Source organism: Phyllostomus hastatus, unplaced genomic scaffold (assembly GCF_019186645.2).
Source record: "Phyllostomus hastatus isolate PE091 unplaced genomic scaffold, TTU_PhHast_1.1 phas_scaffold_501, whole genome shotgun sequence".
NCBI lineage: Eukaryota > Metazoa > Chordata > Mammalia > Chiroptera > Phyllostomidae > Phyllostomus > Phyllostomus hastatus.
The window spans coordinates 24,845,456-24,869,998 of NW_025334033.1; the positions used below are offsets into that span (position 1 = coordinate 24,845,456).

Consider the following 24,543-nt stretch of genomic DNA (forward strand, 5'->3'; position numbering starts at 1 on the left):
TTAGGTGAACCCTAATGCCAGTAAAATGTCCTCTCCCTTACACAATCCAGACTATAACCCACACCTGGAATATGCTGAAGGGAGTGGACTTGTAAACAGCCATTAAAATAATTGAGAAGCAGTGGCAAGATAAAAAAAGATTAATATTCGAAATTTTTAGTTTGATGAAAAAAAGATGATTGAGATAAAAGTTCTTGAAACTGTGAGAAATTTTTTTTAAGGTAAAGCTGTATGTTCACTAAATACCAGGATACTAGAATTGGTACACATTCTATTATTCAAATAAACAAAGGCAACTCTTTATTTAGTAAGTTTGAAAGAAATTACTTATCTCTAAGACACAGTACAAGTTGAATAACAAATAACCACAGATGTACATATATAAGGGATCTATTATCTTACCCATATATAGCTGACATTAGCCAAGACATAATTATGCAGTTTGGGAAGAAGAAAATTGCTTCTGAAATTGCCTCTTTTAAAATATTTATTTTTGAAATTGTCTCTTTAACACAATTTTTGCTTGCTTTTATATAAACCTACGTATTAATTTGATGGAATCAAAAGGAGTGCTTGTTTCGTTAATGTTTCTAATGGCAATCTGGCAATAGCTGTCAAAATAAAAAACACATACAAACCCACCTCTTATAGAAATTTATTCTAGTTCTTATACCAGCACATGTATAAAAAGGATGCTGTTTATAGTAGTAAAGGAACAGAGATGACCTAAATGAATATCAATAAGGTTAATTAATTGATTCCACAGACACATACTCAAAGGTTGAAATGCTAAAGGTTGGGTTAAGCCCTGGCTGGTGTGGTTCAATGATTGAGTGCTGGCCTGCGAGCCAGGAGGTCATCGGTTTGATTTCCAGTCAGGGCACATGCCTGGACTGCGGGCCAGGCTCTCAGTAGGGGTTGCCTCAGTGAGAGGCAACCACACATTAATCCTTCTCTTTCTCCCTCCCTTCCCCTCTCTCTAAAAATAAACAAAATCTTAAAAAAAAAAAAAAAAAAGGTTGGGTTGAGACTGCAAAATCAGTATTTGTTTTTTTTTAAAGATCCACAGTCTGATGAACCAGCACGGTAAGACTAACAATGAAGATGGCAAACAAGACTGAGAAACTCCACAGTCACCAGACTAGGAGGAAAACTAGGGGAGTAAGATATCTCTTCAGTCAATAGCTTAATGATCTTGGGAGGAGCAGTCTTAGACTATACAGGGTGGAAGCCAGGTTACAGTGGGATGTTCTGTGAATATAAGTCCTGTGAGCTATACAATGAAGAGAAGTTTTTTAATACAGTTTTTTAAATCCATTCTCCTAATTTGTCTTTTGATTGGAGAGTTCAGTGCATTTAAAGTAATTATTGATAGGGAGGGACTTACTATTGCCATTTTATTGTTTCAGCATGTCAGTACTATTGTCTCTCATTTCCTCCCAGCATGCATATACAAGTCTTTAAAGGGGTCTAAGCGTAAATGGACAAAGGGGTAAGAAAGTAATTAGGAGGGAATCTGATGACCAGGGATTAAAGACAGGAAAAACACAAACACTTTTAAATATAGGCATACCTCTGAGGTTATGGTAGGTTTGGTTCCAGACCGCTGCATAAAGCAAATTTCGCAATAAAGCAAGTGATAATCTTTTGTAGGTAGTGGTCTTGCCTTTGATTTGTAAAAACATAATACCTGTGAAGCCCAATTGAATGAGGCATGCCTGTACTGATCCAGAGAGAACAAAGATACAGGAGTAAGAGGGGATGTTAATTGACAGAAAGGGTACTGAGAAGGCAGGAAAAGATGGGGTCCCATTTGATGAAGAGGCTGAAAATATAGTACTTCTTCTACTGCAAAATGAGGGGACAAAGGATGAAAGTAAATGTTGAGCTCCCCAGAAGTACCTAATTCCTCATTTGGCATATTTACTCATTTCTAGTAAACCTGATTACTTGTTTCAAGATCCATTCACAATACTGTAGAAACAACCAATCACAAAGGAAAGAAGAGCTGTTAGAAGTCAAGCAAGCAGTGAGAAGGGAAAATGATTAATTAATGAGTATTTTCATTCCAGAGAGGGGGGAAAAAGCCTGGCAATTTGGTAGTATCTATTAAAATATTATATGCCATATAACCATTTATATGAATTTATCTCAGAAATTACTACAAAAAGTTCATAGATGTAAAGTTTATAATTTCAAAAAAGGAACACAAACATTTGACAATATGACTAGCTAAATGAATTAAAAAGTACATTTACATAATGAAGTAATATGCAATTATTAAGAAGATGAGCTATATGCAGAGATCTAGAAAGATATAGGAAATATTATTTTAAATGAAAAAACAAACTATAAAAGTTTTATAGTATTTGTAGTATTATATGACTTTTGTAGTGTTATATAGCATAGAAAAAGTTCGTTTAGTTTTTTCCATATGATGGCTCTAGTAGTACTTAGCTCTCTTTAACTTCATTGAAAACAATTTTGTTAGATTGTATTGTGATAGCTGTCATATCAGCATGCATTTAAAAAAAACTTATCAGAAAAGGTGTTTTTGTGCAGCTATTTTAATATTGAAGGTAGAAGAAAATATGCAACATTTTCAGTGTACTATGCTTTATTATTTTAAGAAAGGCAAAAATGCTAACTGAAACACAAAAAAATATTTGTGCAGTATATGGAGAAGGTGCTGTGACTGACTGAACATGTCAAAAGTGGTTTGCGAATTTCTTGGTACTGTTCACATTTTGGCCAAATAAATCTTTGCTGTGGGGCTGTCTTATGCACTGGAAGATGTTTAACAGCACCCCTGGTCCCTACCCACTAGGAGCCAATAGCAGGAGATAGCCAACATACTTCAAATATCCAAATCTAGAAAGTTATTGGTGAAAATGAAAAATGTGTCTTTTATGGAAAAAACTAAATGGACTTTTTGGCTTACCCAATATAATATGAACCTATTTTTGTTTTAATATCTATTCATCTGTTAATGGCTAGAGAAAGGTCTGAAAAGATACATTCCAAAGAGAGGTCATCTTTGGGTACTGAATTCTTCTGTTTTCTAATTTTTATATTTCTATAATTTGAATGTTTAATAGTGGTTGTAGATATAAAACTTCAACTATCAGAAAAATAACAACCAAATATGGAAAGTTAACCAAATAAATAAACATATTACCTGCTGGATAAAGTGCACAGTTCTTTTAAACTTGGAGCCATGGAATGATCTTTATAATTTTCTCGAGAGAAAAATGTCTTAAGGCCATTTTTTGAGGAGACATCCCTGTGAAGCAAAGTAATTTACTTGCATTTGGCAATTCAAAATCTCCTGCTAGAGTAAGCAATATAATGGTATACAATTGTAATTTATAATGACATGCTCTCTGCAGCCCCTTTCTTAGACAATCACCTCTTAATAATTTTAATTTCAAGTACCAGATGTATGAATTTAGATGTTTTCCTTCTTAAATAGCTTTTAGCGTAGAGCCATTCTGAAATTTCCCAATTCCAACAACCAGCTTTGCTTTGCCTTTAGTAACCCCTTAAATAAGTGTCAGAGATACTAAAGTGTGAAAGATAGGACAGATTAAAGCACAATATGAGATCTGTCAGGAGCAGGGTTCACCTCTGGCTCTGGGCAAAATGTTATGTCTGGTTACTGACAGAAAATGCTTCTCATTTATTTTTGTTCATGCTCCACAAAGACTGCATATTTCCTATCTCCATTACCTTGGCAAATGTGATATATGGTATGCCTCTACTAAAACTACTTCTAAGGTCATATATGATTTTCCATAACATAAATAGTTTAGAGATTAGTACAGTCAATGTTTGCCATTAGTAAACATTCCATAAATACTAGTTGAATGAAGGAATTAAAAAACTAAAAACACTGAGAACCATTAACCTGGGAAGACAAAGATTAGTAGAAATCTGTGGAAGAGGAGAGTTCAAGGGCTATAATGCTTTGCAAATGCTCGAAACCACACTTGGTTTCACAATGTCAATGGTGTACAAGAACACTGTGCTGCATCTGAACACACACTTTATGGCAAAGAGCATTATTGTGTATACCTCCAATTAAATGGCAACTTCTGGCTGGCCCATTCCCCAAATGGAAAATTCTAGCACATTTGCTCCACATTCATTTCTTACTGTTTTTAAAGGTGTTTATATCCCTCCCCCCCAAAAAGATGAAAGTATAAATGGTAAAATTAGAATGTCTTACTTGCTATTCACCAGTGCAGTTCTTACTACTATTATGGTACTGTATCTGTGCCATCTCATTACATTTTAAGGTTTTTGCATATCATACAAAAACAAAGTCATGGGCCTCAGGGATTGTGAGCTCCTTGGGGGAAGGGAGCATTGTTTGTAATAAGCAAATACTTATTGAGCACATACTGATTGCATCTTCTTTGAGTCAGGTACTATTTTAATTATTTCTATAATCTCTTGTAACTTTTGTACTTTTCTTGGCTAGCAAATTGCAGATGCTAAGTAAATGTGTGTTAAATTAATTTAAAGCAGAACATGTATTAGTTAGATCTCTACAAAGCCACTTATGATACTTAAATGAGTCCTCTATTTGTGAAGTTCTCATACACTTCTAAAATAGCCTATGCATTTACATGATCACTTGATATAGATTCCAACATGATAAAAAGAAACTTGTCTATTTTTAAAGGGGGAGTCTTTTTATTACTTATACAGAAGTGGGTAAGGTTCTTGGGCACAAGAAAATTCCAGCATCTCTCCTTCACTGAGACACAATAAATATGCCTTGGCTGGTGTGGCTCAGTGGACTGAGTTCTGGCCTGCAAACTGAAGGGTTCCGGGTTTGATTCCCAGTCAGGGCACATGCCTGGGTTGCCAGCCAGGTCACGAGTAGGGGGCATCTGAGAGGCAACCACACACTGATGTTTCTCTTCCTCTCTCTCCCCCTCTCTAAAAATAAATCATAAAATGTTTTAAAAAATAAAAGACACAATAAATACATGATGGAATCATACCTAGTAGCAATCTGAGTGCTGACCTGCCACTTTAGAAGATGAAGTGCAGTTAACTATAATTCAAAAGTGTTCAGTATGTGAAGGTAAGAAGAGGGTAAATTCTGAGCCACTGAATTTATATTTTCTCTGTTCCCTCCACATCTCTCCAGTTTGGAAAGCCTCCTTTCCTAAACCAGCCCAGTCCCACTTTAGTTCTCTGAAGGCGATTGCAAACAGATGTAGCTCACCAGTTCAGCCTTGGTTCACTCATGGCCACAATGGAGCTCATATTCTCAGACTTCTTCACTCTAGCTCACAATTCTGCTGCCTAGTAATGCAGGCTACAGCAGAGACAGGATTTCTCCAGAATCAACATTCACCTGAAGAAAAACAAAAGGTCAACATTAAAAGCAGGTGATTGTTTGAGTGGTGTTAAACCAGGTGCTGTTAACTCACATCAGTAAGGATCTGGTCCTAATACCTACCCTAAACCTGTCAGGGCACCTAAAACAGCAGACGGAAGAATGTTGCCCAGGCTCTTTGCAGAACAGCAATGATGGTGTAGGATACGTTCTCCTCCATTTAACTTACTACAGTAATATCACTCTCAGAATACTCACTGTGAAAATAAGAGCAGAAACATAATGGTGTTCTCATTGCTTCCATACTGCATCACATTATGGCGTGGAGAAGTACGTCTTAACTCAGCTTTCCCCCAGCTCCAACTGCCAATATAAATCTTGCTTTGGGTTTCCCAGTCACACTCTGGTATGGGGCATATTGGGAAGCAATTCAGGCCAAAAGCTTTCTGGACATCAAGAATCTTTCAAAGAGCACCACACTTTTGAGGAGAATGAGGTCCAGGCAACTCAAGTGACATTTCACAGGGTCACTTAGAGGAATCACCCTTTCTACAAATCAGGCTTGACCACTGCATGTTTGGGGCTTCTCCTGTCACCCTGGACGGACTGGTAAGGTGTAGGTGAGACACTTACAAATTTAGGAGTCGGTCTCTGGGCAGTGGGCAGGCCTGACCGGCTCCCACATAATCCGTAAGTCACACTTCGACCCAGAGTGGAGTATGGGAGAGTCAATGAGGACAAAAGGAACGGGAACTAAAGGAGAAGAGAAACAAGGTTCTAGGAAAGCAAGTAAGGTGGGCAGTTAAGTTGGGGGCCGGGGCCGGGGCCGCGCAAGAGTTAGGAGCCCAGTGTCCCGTCCCAGCCGAAGGTGCCGCCATGTTCCGTCCTCCCGCCCCTCAAGAATGAGCCCGCCTGCAAGGTAGCAGCCTCCCTTCCGCGTCCCCACTGCAAAGCAGCCTTTCTTCCCACCTCGCGGCCCGCAGTGCCCCTGGCCTGAACTGCGTCCCCACTCCACACACTGTCGTGCGCGCATCGGACAGCCCTTATTTAAAGGACGTGCCCTCGCCGCCTCGGCACAGCGTGATGACGTCACTCCGTGGCACAGCGGGCGGGGCCTGTGCGAACCGGTAGCGCCGCGCTGTGACCCGCACACTTCACTTGTTCAGCGCGGAAACAGCCAGATTGCCCTTGCTTGGGCCTTCCACCCACCCGTGGGTGGGACGGGTTCGGGGGGATGCTTGTTGTTCAAGAACGTCCTCCACCTCAATGATAAATTGGAAGAGGGTCGGTGACAAGTATAGTACTGGAAAGACCCCAACAGATGCATTTTTTGACTTTAGCTCACGATTTTGACTTCCCTAACCTTGACACCTCTTCAGTAAAATTGACAGACATACTAAGTAGGTTTTTTAAAAGGGTTCTATAGAATAAGTGATGAACTGTGCTCAGCACAGTACCTGGCACATAGTAGCTTTCCACTCCATCCCTATTACGGTTTAGAGGTCAGTTTCCACCAGTGGCCTGAGTGGCTCTCACATTAATCTTTTTTTTTTCTTTCTTCCCCTTGTCCATTAAGGAAAGATCTATTGAGCACTTGTAATGTGTGCTTAGCGCTGGGTACACTTAGGACTAAGACCAGAGAGCGGGTTTTCCAAGAGCTTTTGATCATTGAGAATCTAAGACATTCACATTAAGTGATTATAAAACAAAATAGGAAGTGTTAAGTTATGTAAGAGAGGTATGTAGAAGAGATTGTGTGAGTACAGAGAGGGAGAGAAGGCAGCTTTGAATAGCTAAAGACATATATTGAGTACTTATATGTCCGTTACCACATCGGCCACTTAATATGTCAGCTCATTTGAAGAATTTGAAATATGAAGATGATGGGAAAGAACATTCTAAACAGAAACCAGCACAAGGAGTTACATAAACGTATTGTATGAACAGAATCCAGTTTGTGTGCTATTAGGAAAGTTTGTTCTAAATTTTAGCATGATTCATGGTGTTTAAAATAAGTTAACATAAAAATAATGCTGATGTTAAAAACCTCCTTTGAATATAAGGACCTTAGGTAGCTTCTTTTGCCTGGAATGCAAGGTTTATGAAGAGTAGTAAAAAAGAGTTTTGAGAAACTGGTTGGGACTAGACCACAGAAGATTTTATAAGCCAGAGTATGGATTTTGACTTTACTGTATAAGAAATAGAATGCTGGCAGGAGAGGAGCTTATAAGCAGAGGAATGACACAATCAGATCTTCTGTGTTTCAGGAAAGTTTATCTGGCAAGGTAGTGAATCAGTTGTAGGGAAGAGGCTGGATAGGAGACCGTGCTTGAGAATCCTTGCAGATCAACTTGTAGAATGCTTGGCACTATGCCAGTAGTATTTTTTATTAGGTGAGTGATATTGATGGCCTGTCCTAGGATGGACATGGAGATAAGGCAATGTAGCAGTTAATATGTTGGGAACTATCTCATAAAGCATTGAGTCACAGTCAGAGAGAGTTGTGTGTCCTGTCCTAGTCTTCAACAACTGGTCAAGGCCCACTCCAGAATTGTTTAAGCATTCACGCAGCTGGGATGCACCAGCCTACAGTAGTGTGCTATCGTGACATCACCAGATAAGGCTCGTGTTGAGATTCTAGATTAGCATCAAGCAGTCTGCTCTGGTTTGGTGTATCTTGAGTTCCGGTGGTTGCAAGATAGCACAGAGATTCAGAGTTTTTACAGCTAGAAGGAACTTTGGAGATTATCTAGTCCAACCCTTTCATTTTCCTGATAAGGAAACTGAGGCCCAGATTGTCAAATGACCTTTCCAACATTATATGATTAGTGTGATAAATCTGATTCTAAAAATCAGGTCAGGGAAAACGGTGTGGGAATCAACTGTGGGAGTGGGGGTGGGGGGGGAGGCAGGGGGGGCTGGGCAGAGGAGGGCAAAGGGCGAAAAATTGGGACAACTCAAATAGAATAACAATGAAAAATTTTAAAAATAAAGCTTAAAAAATAAAAATCAGGTCTCATAATTTCATCATTAGAATGTATTAAATATATGCATCTTTTTTCCCCTATATGCTCTGCTTTGTAAACCAGAAGCAATTTAGTGAAAAGAACATGGATTTTGGGAGTCCAGCATATATGGGCTTGATCTGTTTCCTGCTTATAGGCATTGGGACCCTAGAACATGTGGTGTTTACTCTTTGAGCCCAAGTAGAGGAGACAGTAATAGCTCACCTACAGGATTGTAGTGAGGATTAGAAGTAACATGAAAATGAGTAAATAGGCAAAAAAAAAAGTAATATGCAAAGAGTAAATGTTCAACAAATAGTAGCTATTAGTATATACTTTTCTGCTCCCCTCAAACCCACAACACAGTGGACATGGCATTGAAAACAAGTGATTATAATAAAAATAAGAAATGATATACACACATATTATAGATTTCATGGGAACAGAATGAGGAAGGAACTCATTTTGATGACTGGGACACTTTAGAGGCTATTTTGGAGAAGCTTGATTTACATTGGGTCTTGAAGGATGAGTAGGAGTTTGCTGAGTAGAGAACACAGACTGTGCATTTTCAGGTGTGAAAAATCACAGAAGTGTGAAACAGCATGTTCTGGGGAAGGTGAAAAGTTGCTGCCTTACTGTGTATGTGTGGAGCAGAGGGAATAAAGCTCATTAGAGGAGAGGGGCTAGAGGGGGTCTTCATGCCATGCTAGAGAATTTGAGCTTTTGGACTTTATTCTTGGTGATGAGAAAATCTCTGTGTGTGTGTGTGTGTGTGTGTGTGTGTGTGTGTGTGAGAGAGAGAGAGAGAGAGAGAGAGAGAGAGAGAGCGAGAGAGAGCGAGTGCTTTATTGAGGTGTGCAGGTAGGTAGTAAACCTACTGCAGACCATTTTAGATGTGCTATTCAGTGATTTTTTAGTAAGTGTGGAGAGTTTTGGAGTTTTGCAACTATTAACATTACCAAATTTAGAACATTTCCATTACCCTGGAAAATCATTTGTGTCCATTTTCAGTCAATCCTTCTCACCTTCAACCCTTTTTCTGAACATTTCATAGAAATCAAATGATATAATATGTAGTCTTTTGCACCTGGATTCTTTTTCTTAGCAGAATATTTTTTGAGGATCATCCACATTATAACAGGTATTAGGTTTTGTAGCTGAATAGTAGCCCAATTATGGAAATGCCTCATTTTGTTTATCCATTTGACAGTTGATGAACCATAAGGTAGCTTCCACCTTTGGGCTATTACGAGCAATGTTGCTGTGAGCATTTGTGCACAAGTCTTTGTGAACTTTGTGTTTTCATTTTTCTTGGGTAGACACCCAGGAGTGGAATTGTTGGGTTGTGTGATAAATATTTGTTTAATTCTTCAAGACACTGCCTAACTATTTTCCAAAGTGATTGTACTGTTTTATTCTTTGAACTTTAAGGCAGAAAAAAGATTTGGTTTTCTATTTCTGCTAAACTGAGAAACAAGCAAACCCAGAAGTTGAATGAGAAGCCAATTTCAGTTTGAAAGAATTTATAACAGTAGGTACTTGTTTCGAGCACGTAAAATGTTTCATCAGACCAAAATTTCAAAAAGAACGCTTTAAACTGCAAGCACCTTGCTAAGTGAAGTTATCATAATTGTTACTAGGTTTGTATCTCTTCTCGTGAACTAAACCAAGATGGAGAAATGTGCAAGGCCATCTGCATTGCAGCACATCAGTCATTAGCTTCCCCAGCACATGAGCATGGGCTGGCCTTCCGAGACCTGGCATGGAAAGCAGGCCTGCTTTGCACCGGTCTGTTTGATCCAAATGCACATTAGAATTAGAAGTCTAGTTTTGAGGGGCTAGATTGATCTTGACCCATGAAATAAAGCTTAGTAGTAACAGCAGCCACCAAGACATGTGGTCAGGTCTTACTCACTAGTCTATGATTATTTCTTTGGCTTTGTCTCCAAGACATTCATAATAAGTTGACACTTGTTTTCTTTATCTAATTATCCCATAAGATCACTATAGACAGAACTTGAAGATGTCCCTTTCATACTATTGTTTAAGTACCCTTCTTGAAGTGCAGCAAGCTAATCCGTGAAGGAAAGCTGAGTGTAAACCACTGTTTTTATCAGAAGGAACTCAAGGATGAGCTTGGCCAAAGGCCTAGAGGAAACCGATTTCATATTTTGATCTCCAATATTTCCATTAACTCTCAATTTCCCAAGATACTGGAAGGTGGTGAATATTCATACTTATACAGAATTTGACAGTCCACATATATTTCACATGCATGTCATTCTTCCTCTTCTGTGGGGTAGCTGGAAATAAAAGCAGGATTAGGGACTATTTAGTACACAGGACAATTTGGGGGATCAATTCAAACATTTATTTTACTGAGTGCACGAGACCCTTAGGTATTGTAGTGTGTGTATGTGTGTGTGTAGGAAAAGGCAGGTATAGTTGCATTTCAACTTCAAAATATTTTATCTGAATGTCCTTGACATTACTTTAAAAATAATTTGTGGTGAGGTTTTTGCATTGTTATAAGAGTGTGATACTTAGCTGATGTTAAATTTATTGGTTCACTCCTATCTAATCTATTCAAGAGGAGGGGTGGGGCTGGAGGGGGGCAATGCTAGCCCAGGGAAAGTCAGATTTTTAGTCTCTCACATCATTAAAGCCTTCACCAGCATTTATGATGTTACATTTTAATGATTTCTAAAGCAGAGATGACCATGCATGGTGCGCATTCAGGACTTCTCCCCTCCCACACTCAGGGCAGATATCACCAATCAGTCCTGGCACCCTTCTCCATTGACACAGAAAGTAGCCTCAGAAGCCTCTATCGATCAATAGATGTTAGCTCGCAAGTTAAAACTTCTTTCTTTGCCTTCTCTGATCAAAAGGGTAGTTTTATCCTTGCACATATTTTTCCCTCTGCAAAATGGAAATAACATTTTTTTAAGTACTATACTATAGACCAGTGCTCTCAAACGTGAGTAAGCAAACCAATCACCTGGGGAATCTTGTAAAAATGCAGATTCTGTTTTAGTAGTTCTGGGTGGTACTTTGGATTCTGCATTTCTAATAAGGTCAAGGTGATGGATGATACCACTGCTACTGGTCTGCAGACCACACTTTGAGTCCTTGTCTCTGTTCTTTAGAGACAAGATATAAGCTAGAAAATCATGTAAAATAAAAACAAAAACAAAAACAAGGAAGACGAAAAACAAGGCAAGTGTTCCATTAGAAGCTGAAGTTTTATTATAGGATAACAGTACATAAAGCACATCTAAAATTGATGTGTTCAATGCACTTTTAATAAAGGTAATGTAATATTAAAGGTACAGTTTCTAAGTACAATATAACAACATTCATATTAGAATGAAAATCGGAGTATTTAAAAGACAACATTAAATCTCTCTTTTTTTACAGCTTGTATTTACAAAATGAATCAAAATATTTTTTTTAAATTCAGGACACAATAAAATAACAAACAGCTGGAAATAAGCAGACTACTGTAAGAGTGAATTGAAAAGAAAACCCAATGATGTGAAAAGTTGGATGATCCTCCAATAAAGATCATTAGCAAAGTTTTAGTACAATACTATTTTTAGGATACCCATAAATGGCTTGCATTTTTAGTGTGGCAGAAAAGGAGTTTTTACATACTGTACACAGAACAGACAGATATATTTATAGGTACAGTATTACTGTTTCCAAACTTGCATGTATATTTACAAAAGGCTGAGTTTGTTACTCACAGAGTTTTGTGAAATTTGTGTGCTTAATCCTCAAGACCTACACACAATTAGAATCAGCATTTCACGTAGTCTTTTTAAATGTGTATTTAATACTTGGTTGTAGGAGACAGTGTTAACCATAAGGCTTGACACACTTTATAAATTTACTGTAACAAACCAGAAAAAGAGTTTGAATTGGGGCACATGTTGTCATTTAACAATGATCAAATGCTGATGTGCTGGCCACTGTGCAGACACAAAGAAATACAATCTCTATCTTCAGGAAGCTTAGGATACCGAATGGTGCTTAAAAAAAAGTTTCCCTCTCTTTCTAAGCAAAGCAATAAGGAATGACATGATTTGTGTTAAAAGAGATTTCTCCCTAAACTGTAGCCAATTCACTTTAAAAGGTTAACTATTAGCATTAGCTTTCATTAACCACATGATTACATTTATAATTAAGGTAATAGCAACTCTTCCATAAAAATGGAAAATGTCTAAATTGTGGGTAAATACGCAGTGCATGGAAGCCAATAACCATGGCTTGAGAATTTATCACCTTCGATTACAAAAAGTGCAGTAAACAGAAACATTTGCTCTATATTTATAAATTGCTCAAAAATCTCTGCTAAAGATCTTACAAATTCAGTAATATTACAGAACAATTCTAATCAATATTTAATAAGGTTAACTACATCCTTAGTTAGATATTTGATATACTTGGATTTTTAACAGTGCCAATAGGTCTTGGGAGAATAGGTGAAGGAGTTTAACTAAGCTCGTTATAAATGACTTTTAAAATGAAGGTCCTTCACTCAGTTCATGGAACTGGCTGAGGTCATATTAGCGCAGAACATCCTTTCTTCGAATCTGCTTTATGGCCCGTGTTCTGCCACGACAGTGGATGTCTTCGGACTTCTCACGGCTCAGGTAGGAGGGAGAAGGTGGCCATCAAGCCACCAAAGGTATTTTATATAAATGCCTATTATCTACAATAGGAGCTAAGTACACAACCCTGTCAGATGTCAATAATATAATTCCTTAGTAAGTGAAAAAAAAGGCATTACTCCATTAAACTAGAGTGTTTCTTTAGGATCTTGAAGGCCTGGCAAATTATTTTTCAGCTCAGGAGATATGGTATAAAGCCAAGTAGCAAACATAAAGTAATTGCTAATAAGTTTTCATGTATCCATATTTATAAACAAATTCACCCTATAGATGTCAAATATCCATACTAAGGAAGTAATTTTATCCTAATTAAATACACTCTAGAATAATTTATATAATGATATTATGTATTTAAAGAGAAAAGCATGTCCCAAATCCAGCACTCTGATACAGCTGCCAGTTGGGCACAGGTAGAGATATATATATATGTATATATATACAAATATATAGTTATACTCAGTGAAATTAACAAGACCCAAGGTGGTATTGTCTAGGAATAAAAGGGTTTTTTTCTTTTTGTTCACAAAAGTAACTTATCTAGCACCACACATCAGAAAAACACAAAAATAGCACACTCTAGTTCTAAACAGCTATGTCTAAAATAGATTATATAGTAAAACCAGTATTATACAGCATATTGTGGATTTGATAAACAGATAAATATTTGCACTGAGTAGGCTGTTTATAATATAACATCTTCTTATCTATACAGATTGAGAGCCAAAAAGTTAACTGTATAGAGATGTGCAGAACGACATTAAATATTATGACTCAAAAGCAGGGATGAAGGTAAATTTGAAAGAAGAGTAAGAGAGAAAATGTTTACAGGCCATTACAAGTTCTTAAGTTAATAGTAAATAAGGAATCAATTGCTCGAGTTGAAGAAAGCAGTAAACAAGAGATTGCATTTACATGCAGATGTCTAAAATTTGTATTTTTTACGTCTATACACAAAAGTCATTTGTTTTATTGCTTGACATTCAGTTATGGCTAGATATTTAACCTATTTTTTTTTGTACTTTGGAAACAAGAATATTGTTAAAGGTGCCATAAAAATGGACAACATTGAAAACGGTTTGCAAATAAACCACCTAACACTGCAGTTCTTTATACATATTAAAAGCCTTGTCTGGGGTTTGTCATATGTTAAATATATTTAAACTGGGAAAATATGTTGTAGCTTGAAGCCTCCCATTGGCCCAAACATCCAATACAAAAACATATCTCCACAAAAGGAGCAGGCAGACAATACAGGTACATTTAAAGAAGCAGCCAGCTAATGTCCTAATGTTTAAAATTTACCACTGTTTTATGTGAGATTTTAAACCATTGTGGTAAGAGAATTTTAGATTCAGGAAGGTGTGTACAGTACATACAGATTGTGTGTGTGTGAAATCATATTCACTATATGCTCAAGAATTATCTGTATTTACATATGCAATCTGTTCAATGATGACCGTTTCTACAAACAGTATTCCTCCACACTGAAGTAATAATGAATGAGAAAGGAATCACACAGGAACACTGGGAAGAATTTAGTTGCTCTTAGAGGATGGCATAATTGTATGTGCAGCTTGTCTAAGCTGAGGCCAAGCTATCTTTCATTAGTTCTTAGAAGAAAAATAGAGGAAGTGTGATACTGCTAACGTGGTAAACATACTAAATGTAAACAGCAAACACAGGTTCTCTAGGCATCCATTTAAAATATTCATATTTACTCTCTTAACACAAGACTCCATTTCATGTTTCACTGCTGGAAAAATGTTTTTATTTGGATTGACTATTTTGTCATTCATTTATAAATGAATGAATGAATGAATGAATGAATGAGGTTATTGCTCTAAGTTCTGAGGGTCTGTTTAAACATGAAGATCTCCTCCTCTACCTCCCCATCTACAAAGTATCCTTGGTATAAAACCAGGCTTTCAGATTATTTTTGAAATTTTCTGAGTGTCTTAACAATACTGATCTCACCTACACTAACAAACAAGCAAACAGACCCAGAAGGGAAACCAATTGCTTGGTAAAGGCATTGCTTGTTCACCTTACCTCTTAAGAACAGACAATTATAGGAAGGTCCCTTTAATGAAATCTGGTGGAACCTCTTTATAATACTAGTGTTTACGGACAGAATGAAGACTTGTGTTATAGACTATTAGCAATGGATCAAGATTTACTGTTGCAATTGCCTTTCTGGGCACATGATCTGATTTAGAGTAGAAAGCTGTTTTTATGGGTTCTGCTGTGTCATCCCTTTATAAATAAGAAGTGGCAATCAAATGTTATAATATGTAAAACTGTCAGTAATGAGTATTTATCTATGGATATGTGTGTATGTATATATATACATATAAGAGATATTTCTGCCTATTTCCATAGTCGTTATTATTAAAAACAGTAGGGTAAAGGCTTTTTTTTTCATCTAAATGACATAAAAAGTTTCCCCAGATTATACTCTTGTATGGTCCTAAGAAAGTACGAGAAGCTTTCTCTGAATGTGTATTTCAAGTGTGAAATGGAAGAATCAAAGCCAACAATTACACTGAGGTTAACTGACTTTATGAAAAGTATTGGAACATGGTTAACAAATCTGTATTTCAAAAATGGAAAACATGACCCAAAAAGCTGGCTCATGTTATTGTTACCAGGTGGGTAATAGATTAAAAACTACAAACATGAAAATAGGAGAATTGTGTTACATAAAGGAATTTTTTGGCTTGCTTCCCAAGGAGAATACAGTGAAAACAATAGTTGTTTGCTGCCATTAAAAAATACATGTTGTAGGCTCTGTCTGGTGTGGTTCAGTGGATTCAGCATGGGCTGCAAACCAAAGGGTCGCCAGTTCGATTCCTAGGAGGGCACATGCCTGAGTTGTGGGTCCAGTAGTGGGTGCGTGAGAGGCAACCACACATTGATATTTCTCTCCCTCTCTTTCTCCTTCCTTCCCTTCTCTCTAAAAATGAATAAATAAAATCTTTAACAAAAATACACGTTGTATCTTTTACCTGTCTCACTCCATCAACAGGCAGGTCCCTCATCTCCTTTGGTTTAAATTTTTTTATCCATATTATGTAGAATTGGAAGTAGTTTTTAACATATTATGCTATAAATATATCATGAATATTTTAATTATTTGAGAAATGATGAATGGTATATGTAGGGCTGTACTTTGAACGATGCTCTCTGTTGGTATGTGACCAACGTTTATCTTTTGAACATACTGGCGTAACTTTCTACTGGTGTAGCTCTAGAAGCCATTCAATGTTTTTAAGCACACAACACACTGAAGAACACCTAAGTTCCAAACTCAAAAAAATGAGATGATAGTGAAGTTTATACACACATGCAGTTAGTTCTATACAGTTCACTTGTGCCTTGGAGGGATAGTATTATCATCATGATTAATAATAAAAAACACAATTTGTCCCAGTAGTACTGGCCACCCTGTTTGAAGAGTTTTAGAAGATCCCTGAGCACATTGTTTCTGACTCTTAACCCCAACTCCAAAATGATAGGGCTTCTATCGTTGATACCAAGATGGATTGTCATTCACAGTAAGTCAATCATAAGGTGCTTATTTACCCTTTTTTTTTTCACCAATCAGCACAAAGAACTGTCAGAAAATAACTTTTTATTATTAGTATCTTTAAAATAATAGCACTGGAAGGACACATGATTTAAACAATCAATGTTTGAGAAACAGTGGCTTTAGGATTATTATCTGGCTGCCCCTCAACAATAACAAGTGATTCAGTCGACATTCCTTAGCCAAAAACAAAAGGAAAAAACAACATCAACAACAACTGTACAAATATGTATTTTTTCCCTGAGGGATCCAGGTACACCCGCAAGTGCTCTATGTACATATTGCACTAGAGAGGAATGAAGAACATGTGCAAAAAAGCAACAATGAGAGAAGCTTACATCCTACTTAAACCTTTTCATTAAAGATTCTACTAGGTTGTTTTGCATTCTGGAATGTCGGAACACAAACAGCTATTCCTTAGTCTAAAACTAAAAACACATATTTCTACTATGGCACATTCAATGAAATAAAAAGTTTTCCAAAGACAGATAGACAAATTCCATCAAGAAAATAATACAAAGTTTGTTTGTTTGTATTTTTTTTTAGAAAATTACATTACTTTCTTTCTTTGTTTCACATTACAAAATCTTTTTTTTTCTTTACACAAATCACATGTTATTGCAGGAATATTTCAAGTGCCATCAAATATTTATAGAAGGGTTAAAAAAATAGAAGTCTCTCTAAAGTGGTCCAGACAAGGCTTTGTATAGAATAAATCTTTTTTCCCCATCTTCTAGTTTTGATTTAAGTATTTTGAATACATTTTCTTTTACATTGACACTTAGTAGCCTAGAAGCGGTCCGACACACATACATCATACACAAAACCCACACACACACACACACACACATTCCCTCCTCACTTGACCCTCAGCCCACCCCTATACGCTCACAGACATCTGGGTATCCACACTATAAAGAACAACCAAACTTAGAAGCAGTGTCTTAAGTCATGTTTTCTTTAAGTTAGGAAGGGTGAATTAGGATGCTGAAGACTTTCAAAAAAAATCCATAGCTTTAACGTAAACTAGGATGCAGAATGCTTTAAAAAAATCCACAGCTTTAACACAATTTGCAACTGTCCAAAAAAGCACTTTCATCTGCACTTTTGATTGCATTGTGACTAAGGCCAGTTCCTTCACGACAAACTACAACCATTTGGACACCACTAGAACCGAAGTTCAGGCTTTGTGCAAAAGCCTCGTTTCCTCGCTGTCAAACATTGTACCTAAGGCCTTACAGCAGCCAGGATGACAATGCGATTCCAGTATTTAAAAGACTATCGGGCATTCAAGTTTAGGGAACTTTATAAGAACTATTCAGAATAATTGTTCCATATCATCAAATATTTTGTATCATCCCACAGATGTTTTCTATAAGGAAGAAAATAAAGATGCAAAGTTTTTCACACCATTTTCTATACCTCATTTTTTTTTCCAGCTGAATTTACTGTTTAACTTCATATCCCAACTTTGATCCAAATAACAGTGAGTTGTTCTCTCATCTCATGGAGCATGCCTCTACTACTCTGTTCCTACACCCTCCAGGTGCTTTGCTCTTAAAGTCCCCACGCTGCTTTTCTTTCAGGAAGACCTAGTAGCAGCATCATGCCAATGTATCCTGGTTTACTTGGAAAGCAGTGTCACCATGGAGTGGCTATTACTGTGATTATATCATCTCTCTCTCTTTCTCTCTCTCTCTTTTTTGCATTAGGTACATGCAAAATCCCTTCTGGGAAAAGGAATTTCTTTTAAGCTCAACATTAAGTGCTCTCTCACCCTTAGAGAAGTTCAATTAACTCGTATCATTTCATAAATGGACACTGGAATTAGGTTTAGTTGCTCTTTAATGCACTAGCACCTGAGGCTGGTCATATTCAGAAAGCTTTGGTTAAAAAGAAGTTAATATACTTTATTAAAATTTAGTGAATCAGAACGATAAAAAACAGAAAACAAAACCAAACCAAAGTAAAAATACACCATTCCCCCCAAAGGAGAAACAATAGGAAAAACATGGACAAATAAATAACTACACTTGGTACTTTTTTCAGAGTATAAATACTATTGATTTTTAAAGGAACTATGCTTATTTAAATTAAAAATTTGATTTAACCCTTCCTGCCCAAATATAAATACTATATGCTTATAGTTAACCTCTCTATATAAACACTTATAAAGTTTTATATGCTTGTAAGAAATTTAAGTAAATAATACTCTTGTCTTCTATTTATGGTTAAACCCTTACTATATTTTTGAAAAAAATTTTAGATGTTATTTAGGCTTCATACACACTTCTGTGTGAATGATTGCTTCTCCCTTTCCAAGTCAGCGGAGTTTAAAACAGTGAAGGGGTCTGTGAAGCCTGAGCTGTGACCCGGCACATCAGGAGCCACAGTCCCCACAGAAGACTCAGGAGGGACCCTGGTGGTGAAGGAGACACTGTCTCCACTATAAAGGGCCGCTTGGACACTCCCACCTTTTTGCTGTGGGAGGATGTTCCCTTTTCTGAACAAATGTGGTCATTGATGTCAGACCAGAAGTTTGACTCCTGCCCTGAGGGGGACTGAAATCACCCTCTAAATGCCTCCATTCCCAAAGGTCACTTGTTTTTAAAATATGCACACTTATACATCAGACAGCTCTTTCTCCCTTCCTCCATTGGGAATTACGTTTAAAAACCCACAAAATTTAAAATAAACCCTCACTATTTCTCACCTGAACACCAAAGCCAAATAATCTTCTAAATATTTAATAAAATAAATTACAGTCCACAGTTTTCTAGTGACAATAAATACAAAAGTAAATGTTTGCAGCAAGCACTGACTAATCACTTAAAAGGCTTAAAATACTTAATATTTAAATAACAGAAACTGGTTCGACATGGTATTCCTCCCCGACCCTCCCATTCATTGCATTCATTGTCTATGAAATATGGAGAGCAACATTCTAGAACGATAGCATCTAGAGGCAGCTAATCTAGAAATAGTTCACTCTGAGATAAACTCTTCGGGTTCCTAGATTATACCAAGAACATAAACATTCACAACGTGAATGCCTCATGTCCTCACATGGGGAGTGTACGTTTGCTCCACATAGAATCTTTGGATCCTTCTTATTATAAAAGCTAGATTCTAATACAATATTCTGCTTTCTGATTTGTTCTCAAAGCATGTGAATTCCAACTTGAGACTGAGCCTAGATAACTACTGAATTGTATAAAACGAGCCTCCCCTCCCCTGCCTCCTTGAGGTGGCATTTCAAAAAGCTTTTTAAAAATAATGTGCATGATAGTATAAGTCCACAGCACCAATCCATCATTCAACTTTGTATGAAGCATAAACACATCTATCCTTAAACTTACCCAAATGCAAAGTGTAATTTAGGGAGAGTTTCATTTCTAATTCCAAATTCACATGTAAAAAAAAATAATCCAACATTGTGATTTCTAGATATGACCAGCCAGTCTCTTAAAAGTAATTTTGTAAACAGCAGCATAAATACCTCCCGACGTACCTTCCAAGCCTTTTCAGTTAAACTTGTGTTTCTGGTGCACATGCGACACGACAGTGAACACGCTAGCATTTAATTTAAAGAAAAAGGTGCAAAATGAAAGTGCCTTATCAATTCAACAGGAAAAGCTACACCAGTAACTACATTTTATATTAATTAAAACAATATATAAACAATATCTCTTTTAGCTATATATAGTCTTCATGCCCATTTACCCTGTAATATATTATAATGCTATTGTTGCTAGTGCTATGGACCCTTTTCGTGCCGTCCTGCTGACTGGCAATAATCGGTGAAAAAAATAAAAACTTCCTTCATGAAACAAAGAGCAAAGTTGTGCAAAGTAATGCTGCAACCTCCGCTATGCACACCAGTCACCGATTATTGCTGGACTCTCTTAGTACTAACAGACTGGTGACTCTGTAGAAAGTCTGTGGGCAGTGAGCTACAAGAAAAGGAAATCCTCCAACTTTAGTACCCTCCTTCTGTTGTAAACAGAGGTCAACGATCAAGAAGTCGAGACAGAAAAGGGTCCATATCTGTAGGCATAATGGAAATCATATGCATGAGAAAAACAAGTTCAACTTTTATTTGTTTTCATTGTTTCCCCTCCTTTGCCTGACCCCGATCACCAAAAGGTGTGCAGTGTGTTGGCGCTCCAGGTCTGTGCAGGGCCATATAAAGTGTCTTGGTTAATATTTTTTGTTTGCTTTTCAGGTTTGTACTTCAGACATTCTAGAAGTGCTTAGGTGATACGTTTACCCATCAATTTGCATTGCTGGCTCAAATTCTGAAGTGAACAGCTCCTTGTATAATGGAGGAAAATGAAGTCGCACAATGTCTGGATATATTGCTTTAAATGCCATTAGCTTTTCTGTATGTCGTCCGCATAAGGCTCTTAATGTAGACACCTTGCATATTAACTGTAAGTGGAAGAAAGGACATGGTGTTAGGAGAGAACAGAAGTGAGAACCAAAATTCAGGGTGTCTGGCTGGTCTTTACAATATGGTTTATGATGGTGAAACACACCTAAAGCAACTTATATGTCTAGTAAGAGAGGGCTGATGAAAATAAATGGTGATATACCACAGAATACCAGATACATATTCAACCCTAATGACGTTTCTTCTTGAGAAAGAGTATGCCTAAAACAAAGCAATTCTGCGCCTAAGTCTCAGTGCAAATATGAAAGTCAGAAGGCCTGGATGGAAGTCTCAGCATCGGCCATTTACCAGTTGAAACTACTACTATGATTTCCAAAAATGCTTTTTCAACTCTAAAGCACTATGCAAGCACACAATAATTAGTATTTCAACCCAGAAAAATTCCTAAGAAATGTTTTAACCAGATCATAGATTTTGTCCATGTGTATAGTTAGGTACAGTTATAATCAAAGAACCTAATGGTACCCTTGTCTTACAGTGAGAAGACCGAGAAAAGAGGGAAGCTCCTGAGCTCTCATCTTCTTTCCAGTTCCCATTCCTCCCCCAATCTTTCATTCAATGTGTGCAAAATCATAAACAAGGCAGCAACTAAACCCCAATTTCCCCTTCCTGACTTAACCTAGCTATCAGTAGTAAATATGAGAAAATAAACAAGGAAAAAAAACCCCAAAACCTTTCAAATTGCCACCTTGAACAATAGGACACAATGAATAATCTAAGAAAGGGGTGCTTTTTCTAAGGCCAAATACATAGTCCTGGCTCTAGCACTGAAGAACATTAGCATGTTTTAAATTGACATCCTAATTATGCTATTATTGGAAAAGATGGTAACTAGCAAAAATGAAAGTTTATGCTTTGAATACAGGGGAGTAATGGGAAATTGATGAAGAAAATACAAAAGTCATTTACTGTTGACTGATGAATTTAATGGAAACAGAACTAATATTAGAATGTATGGTTATCCTGGTTAATTGGTTTAGTACTTCATAACTTTCTCTTTCAAAATTCAAAGACTGTCTAATTTCTATCAATGAAGACCATTAGCTCTGCTTTGTGTTCAACTTTGATGGAATAGAAAGAGGATTTCCAGAATGTGTTAATGCTTTAAAAAATTCTACTACTTCCTTATTGTAGGGCACTTTATAACCAATGATAATGAATAGAATTTAACCTGAATTTTAGCCCCATCAAACTTTTGAAATAGACCTGTTTCTTTCCTTCCAGCAGCCTGTTGCTTACTGATACTGCTGGGGGCTGGTCAGATGACATACTAGGGCACTGGCAGCATGATGTGTGGCCAGGGGTAATTCGGGCCACTGCCAGCTGGAAACCTTTAGCTCTCACCTTTGTTAGTATTCCATCTTCTCGGTGATTCTTCTGTAGGACGTGCTGAAGAGCTAGCTGAATCTTCTGTTGCAGCTTTTCAATTTTTACCTTTTCCTGCAGCCATGAGCGATCTGCACATGAAAGGTGATATTTCTTAGTGTTCCTCCAACATGATGTCAGAAACCCCAACTCTCCCTGACTCTTACACCCAGAGTACTAAACCACAAGGCAGAGTTAGAAACTAACAGGCCAGTCTCACTCTTCTTTCGAAATTTGCTCCTGAAGGAGTAGAACACTGCTCTAAACAGTAATAAAGGGTATTAAACTGTTTTATTTTTACTGATACTTAAAGGAAGGGAGGGTCCTCTCCTTCCAAAAAGATAGCCATTTCAATCTAAGGCCATACATGTATAAGTGCAATGAAATCACTGTGGCCTCTTAAGCCTTTCTAAGAATAATATTTCTGAATGAAATATTTATATCAGTCCTGCTAGTCTTTCTGGAAGATTTGAAAATAACCTTTTAATCCAAGGCAACTAAAATTGTCAACTGAATTCCACATGACTTAAAAGTTCATAATTTAGGGTAAAGTCTTTATGTGTAAGAATTTCAAGTAGGTCCTAGCTGGGTAGCTCAGTTGGTTAGAGTGTCGTCCCCATACACCAAAGGTGTGGGTTTGATCCCTGGTCAGGACACATACAAGAAGCAACTAATGAATGCATAAATAAGTGGAACAACAAAGTGATGTTTCTCTCTCTCTCAAAATCAATAAATAAAAAATAAAAATAAAGAAAATAATTCTGAGTAGAAGATTGTAAATTAGCAAAACTGATGATCTCCAAGAGGCAGGACTAGTTGAAAACATGGATTAAACTGAGAGAAACTTGTGGATGATATCCAAGTAGATTTCAGGAAAAAGTTGGATCTCTTAAAAACCATGTCATCTTGGAGACTGGTATTAAGAAGGGAAACTTGACTCTACTGTAGCATCTCTCTTGGTATCTGGGGGTGACTTAAGGACTGGGTTTTACTTAATTCTCATTTCTTAAGATTAAAGCAGAACAGCATGAGGTCTTTTTAAAAGGGCACATTCATGTGTGTGTGGGGAGGTTGTTGCTTGAAGAAATTAAAAATAGATTGAATAAGTGGGACGGCCTCTCTTGCTAGCCTCCCAATATTCTAAAAGTTATGGAGCTGGTAAAAATTCTTTACCTGGACAATTTTTAAATCACTTTATTTTTATTTGGTTATCTTACCTGCTGACATCAGTACAAATGCAGAAAATAATGCAATTTCATCTTCAGTCAGGTGCATAGAACATAAACTCTTTCCAAATTCAAATACAAAGCTAATAAAGTCTTCGCAACCTGCCAAAATTAAAATGAAGATTGTTTAGGATTTTGGCTATTATCCTAGTAGAAAAAACATGGAAGTGAAGAGGGATCTAGTCGTAGAAGATGAGAGAGGATATTGATAACGTTTCTACAGTTCAATTGTTTGAAATCTTCAAAGGAAAATCTGTTTAGCCAAGGTCACCATCCCTGCCCTCCGCATCCCTGTCATTATATCACCATCATTCAAAATAATGAGGGTGAGCTTTTGCTGAGTGGTTAGTATGTTAGGAGCTGATCCAAGAGATTTCTTTGGGTTTCCTACACTTCACAGCAGCCCTGTGAAGAAGGCATTTTTAATAGCCCCGTTTTAGAGGTGAAGAAGCAGACTTGGAGAAAATGGTCATGCACCTAGGGTCATCACACAGGTAGGAAGCAACATCCTGGGCGTCAGAGTCAGGCTGCCCATCTTCGGGGCTCACACTCTTCTTCGCCAGCAGAGTCAGCAGCACAATCTAACTGAAATGTTAAGCTCACTCATTCTGGTGTTTGGCTCTATTTAATCTAAAACAGCCTTAAGAAATACTAACCAATGACATATTATAGTGGGGCAAAATCATTGCAACTATTACAGAACTGAAAACAAAGAACGTGAAAGTCCTGTAAAATAATAATCCATCCCCAAAGACTGGTTAGGTTTGGTGTCTACTCTTTCAGATTTTCACATTATTTATATACAGGGCAAAATTATATGGGGCAAAAATGGTTTTACAGTTTGCATGGAACATAATACAATAATCAATAAAAAAT

The 24,543-nt window shown here is 37.1% G+C and overlaps 2 protein-coding genes across 10 annotated transcripts in view; both read right to left on the reverse strand.

The window, feature by feature from the left end:
• The window catches only part of ICE2 (interactor of little elongation complex ELL subunit 2), a 60,728-nt gene extending 54,302 nt beyond the window's left edge, over positions 1 to 6,426 (reverse strand). The window contains exons 1-5 of one of the 9 annotated variants that reach the window (XM_045822819.1): positions 6,323 to 6,426; positions 5,987 to 6,106; positions 5,477 to 5,610; positions 5,240 to 5,371; positions 3,179 to 3,283 (exon numbers count right to left, since the gene is read on the reverse strand). In XM_045822819.1, the coding sequence (XP_045678775.1) occupies positions 3,179 to 3,283; positions 5,240 to 5,280 (146 nt within the window). In that variant the 5' untranslated portion in view covers positions 5,281 to 5,371; positions 5,477 to 5,610; positions 5,987 to 6,106; positions 6,323 to 6,426. The other 8 variants (XM_045822821.1, XM_045822824.1, XM_045822820.1 and 5 more) reach the window with 8 other exon arrangements.
• Positions 6,427 to 16,651: 10,225 nt separating this feature from the next.
• The window catches only part of RORA (RAR related orphan receptor A), a 93,061-nt gene continuing 85,169 nt past the window's right edge, over positions 16,652 to 24,543 (reverse strand). Inside the window, exons 8-10 of the mRNA XM_045823611.1 lie at positions 23,659 to 23,769; positions 22,421 to 22,533; positions 16,652 to 21,054 (exon numbers count right to left, since the gene is read on the reverse strand). Of these exons, the coding sequence (XP_045679567.1) occupies positions 20,890 to 21,054; positions 22,421 to 22,533; positions 23,659 to 23,769 (389 nt within the window). The 3' untranslated portion in view covers positions 16,652 to 20,889. The remainder of the gene's footprint in view (positions 21,055 to 22,420; positions 22,534 to 23,658; positions 23,770 to 24,543) is intronic.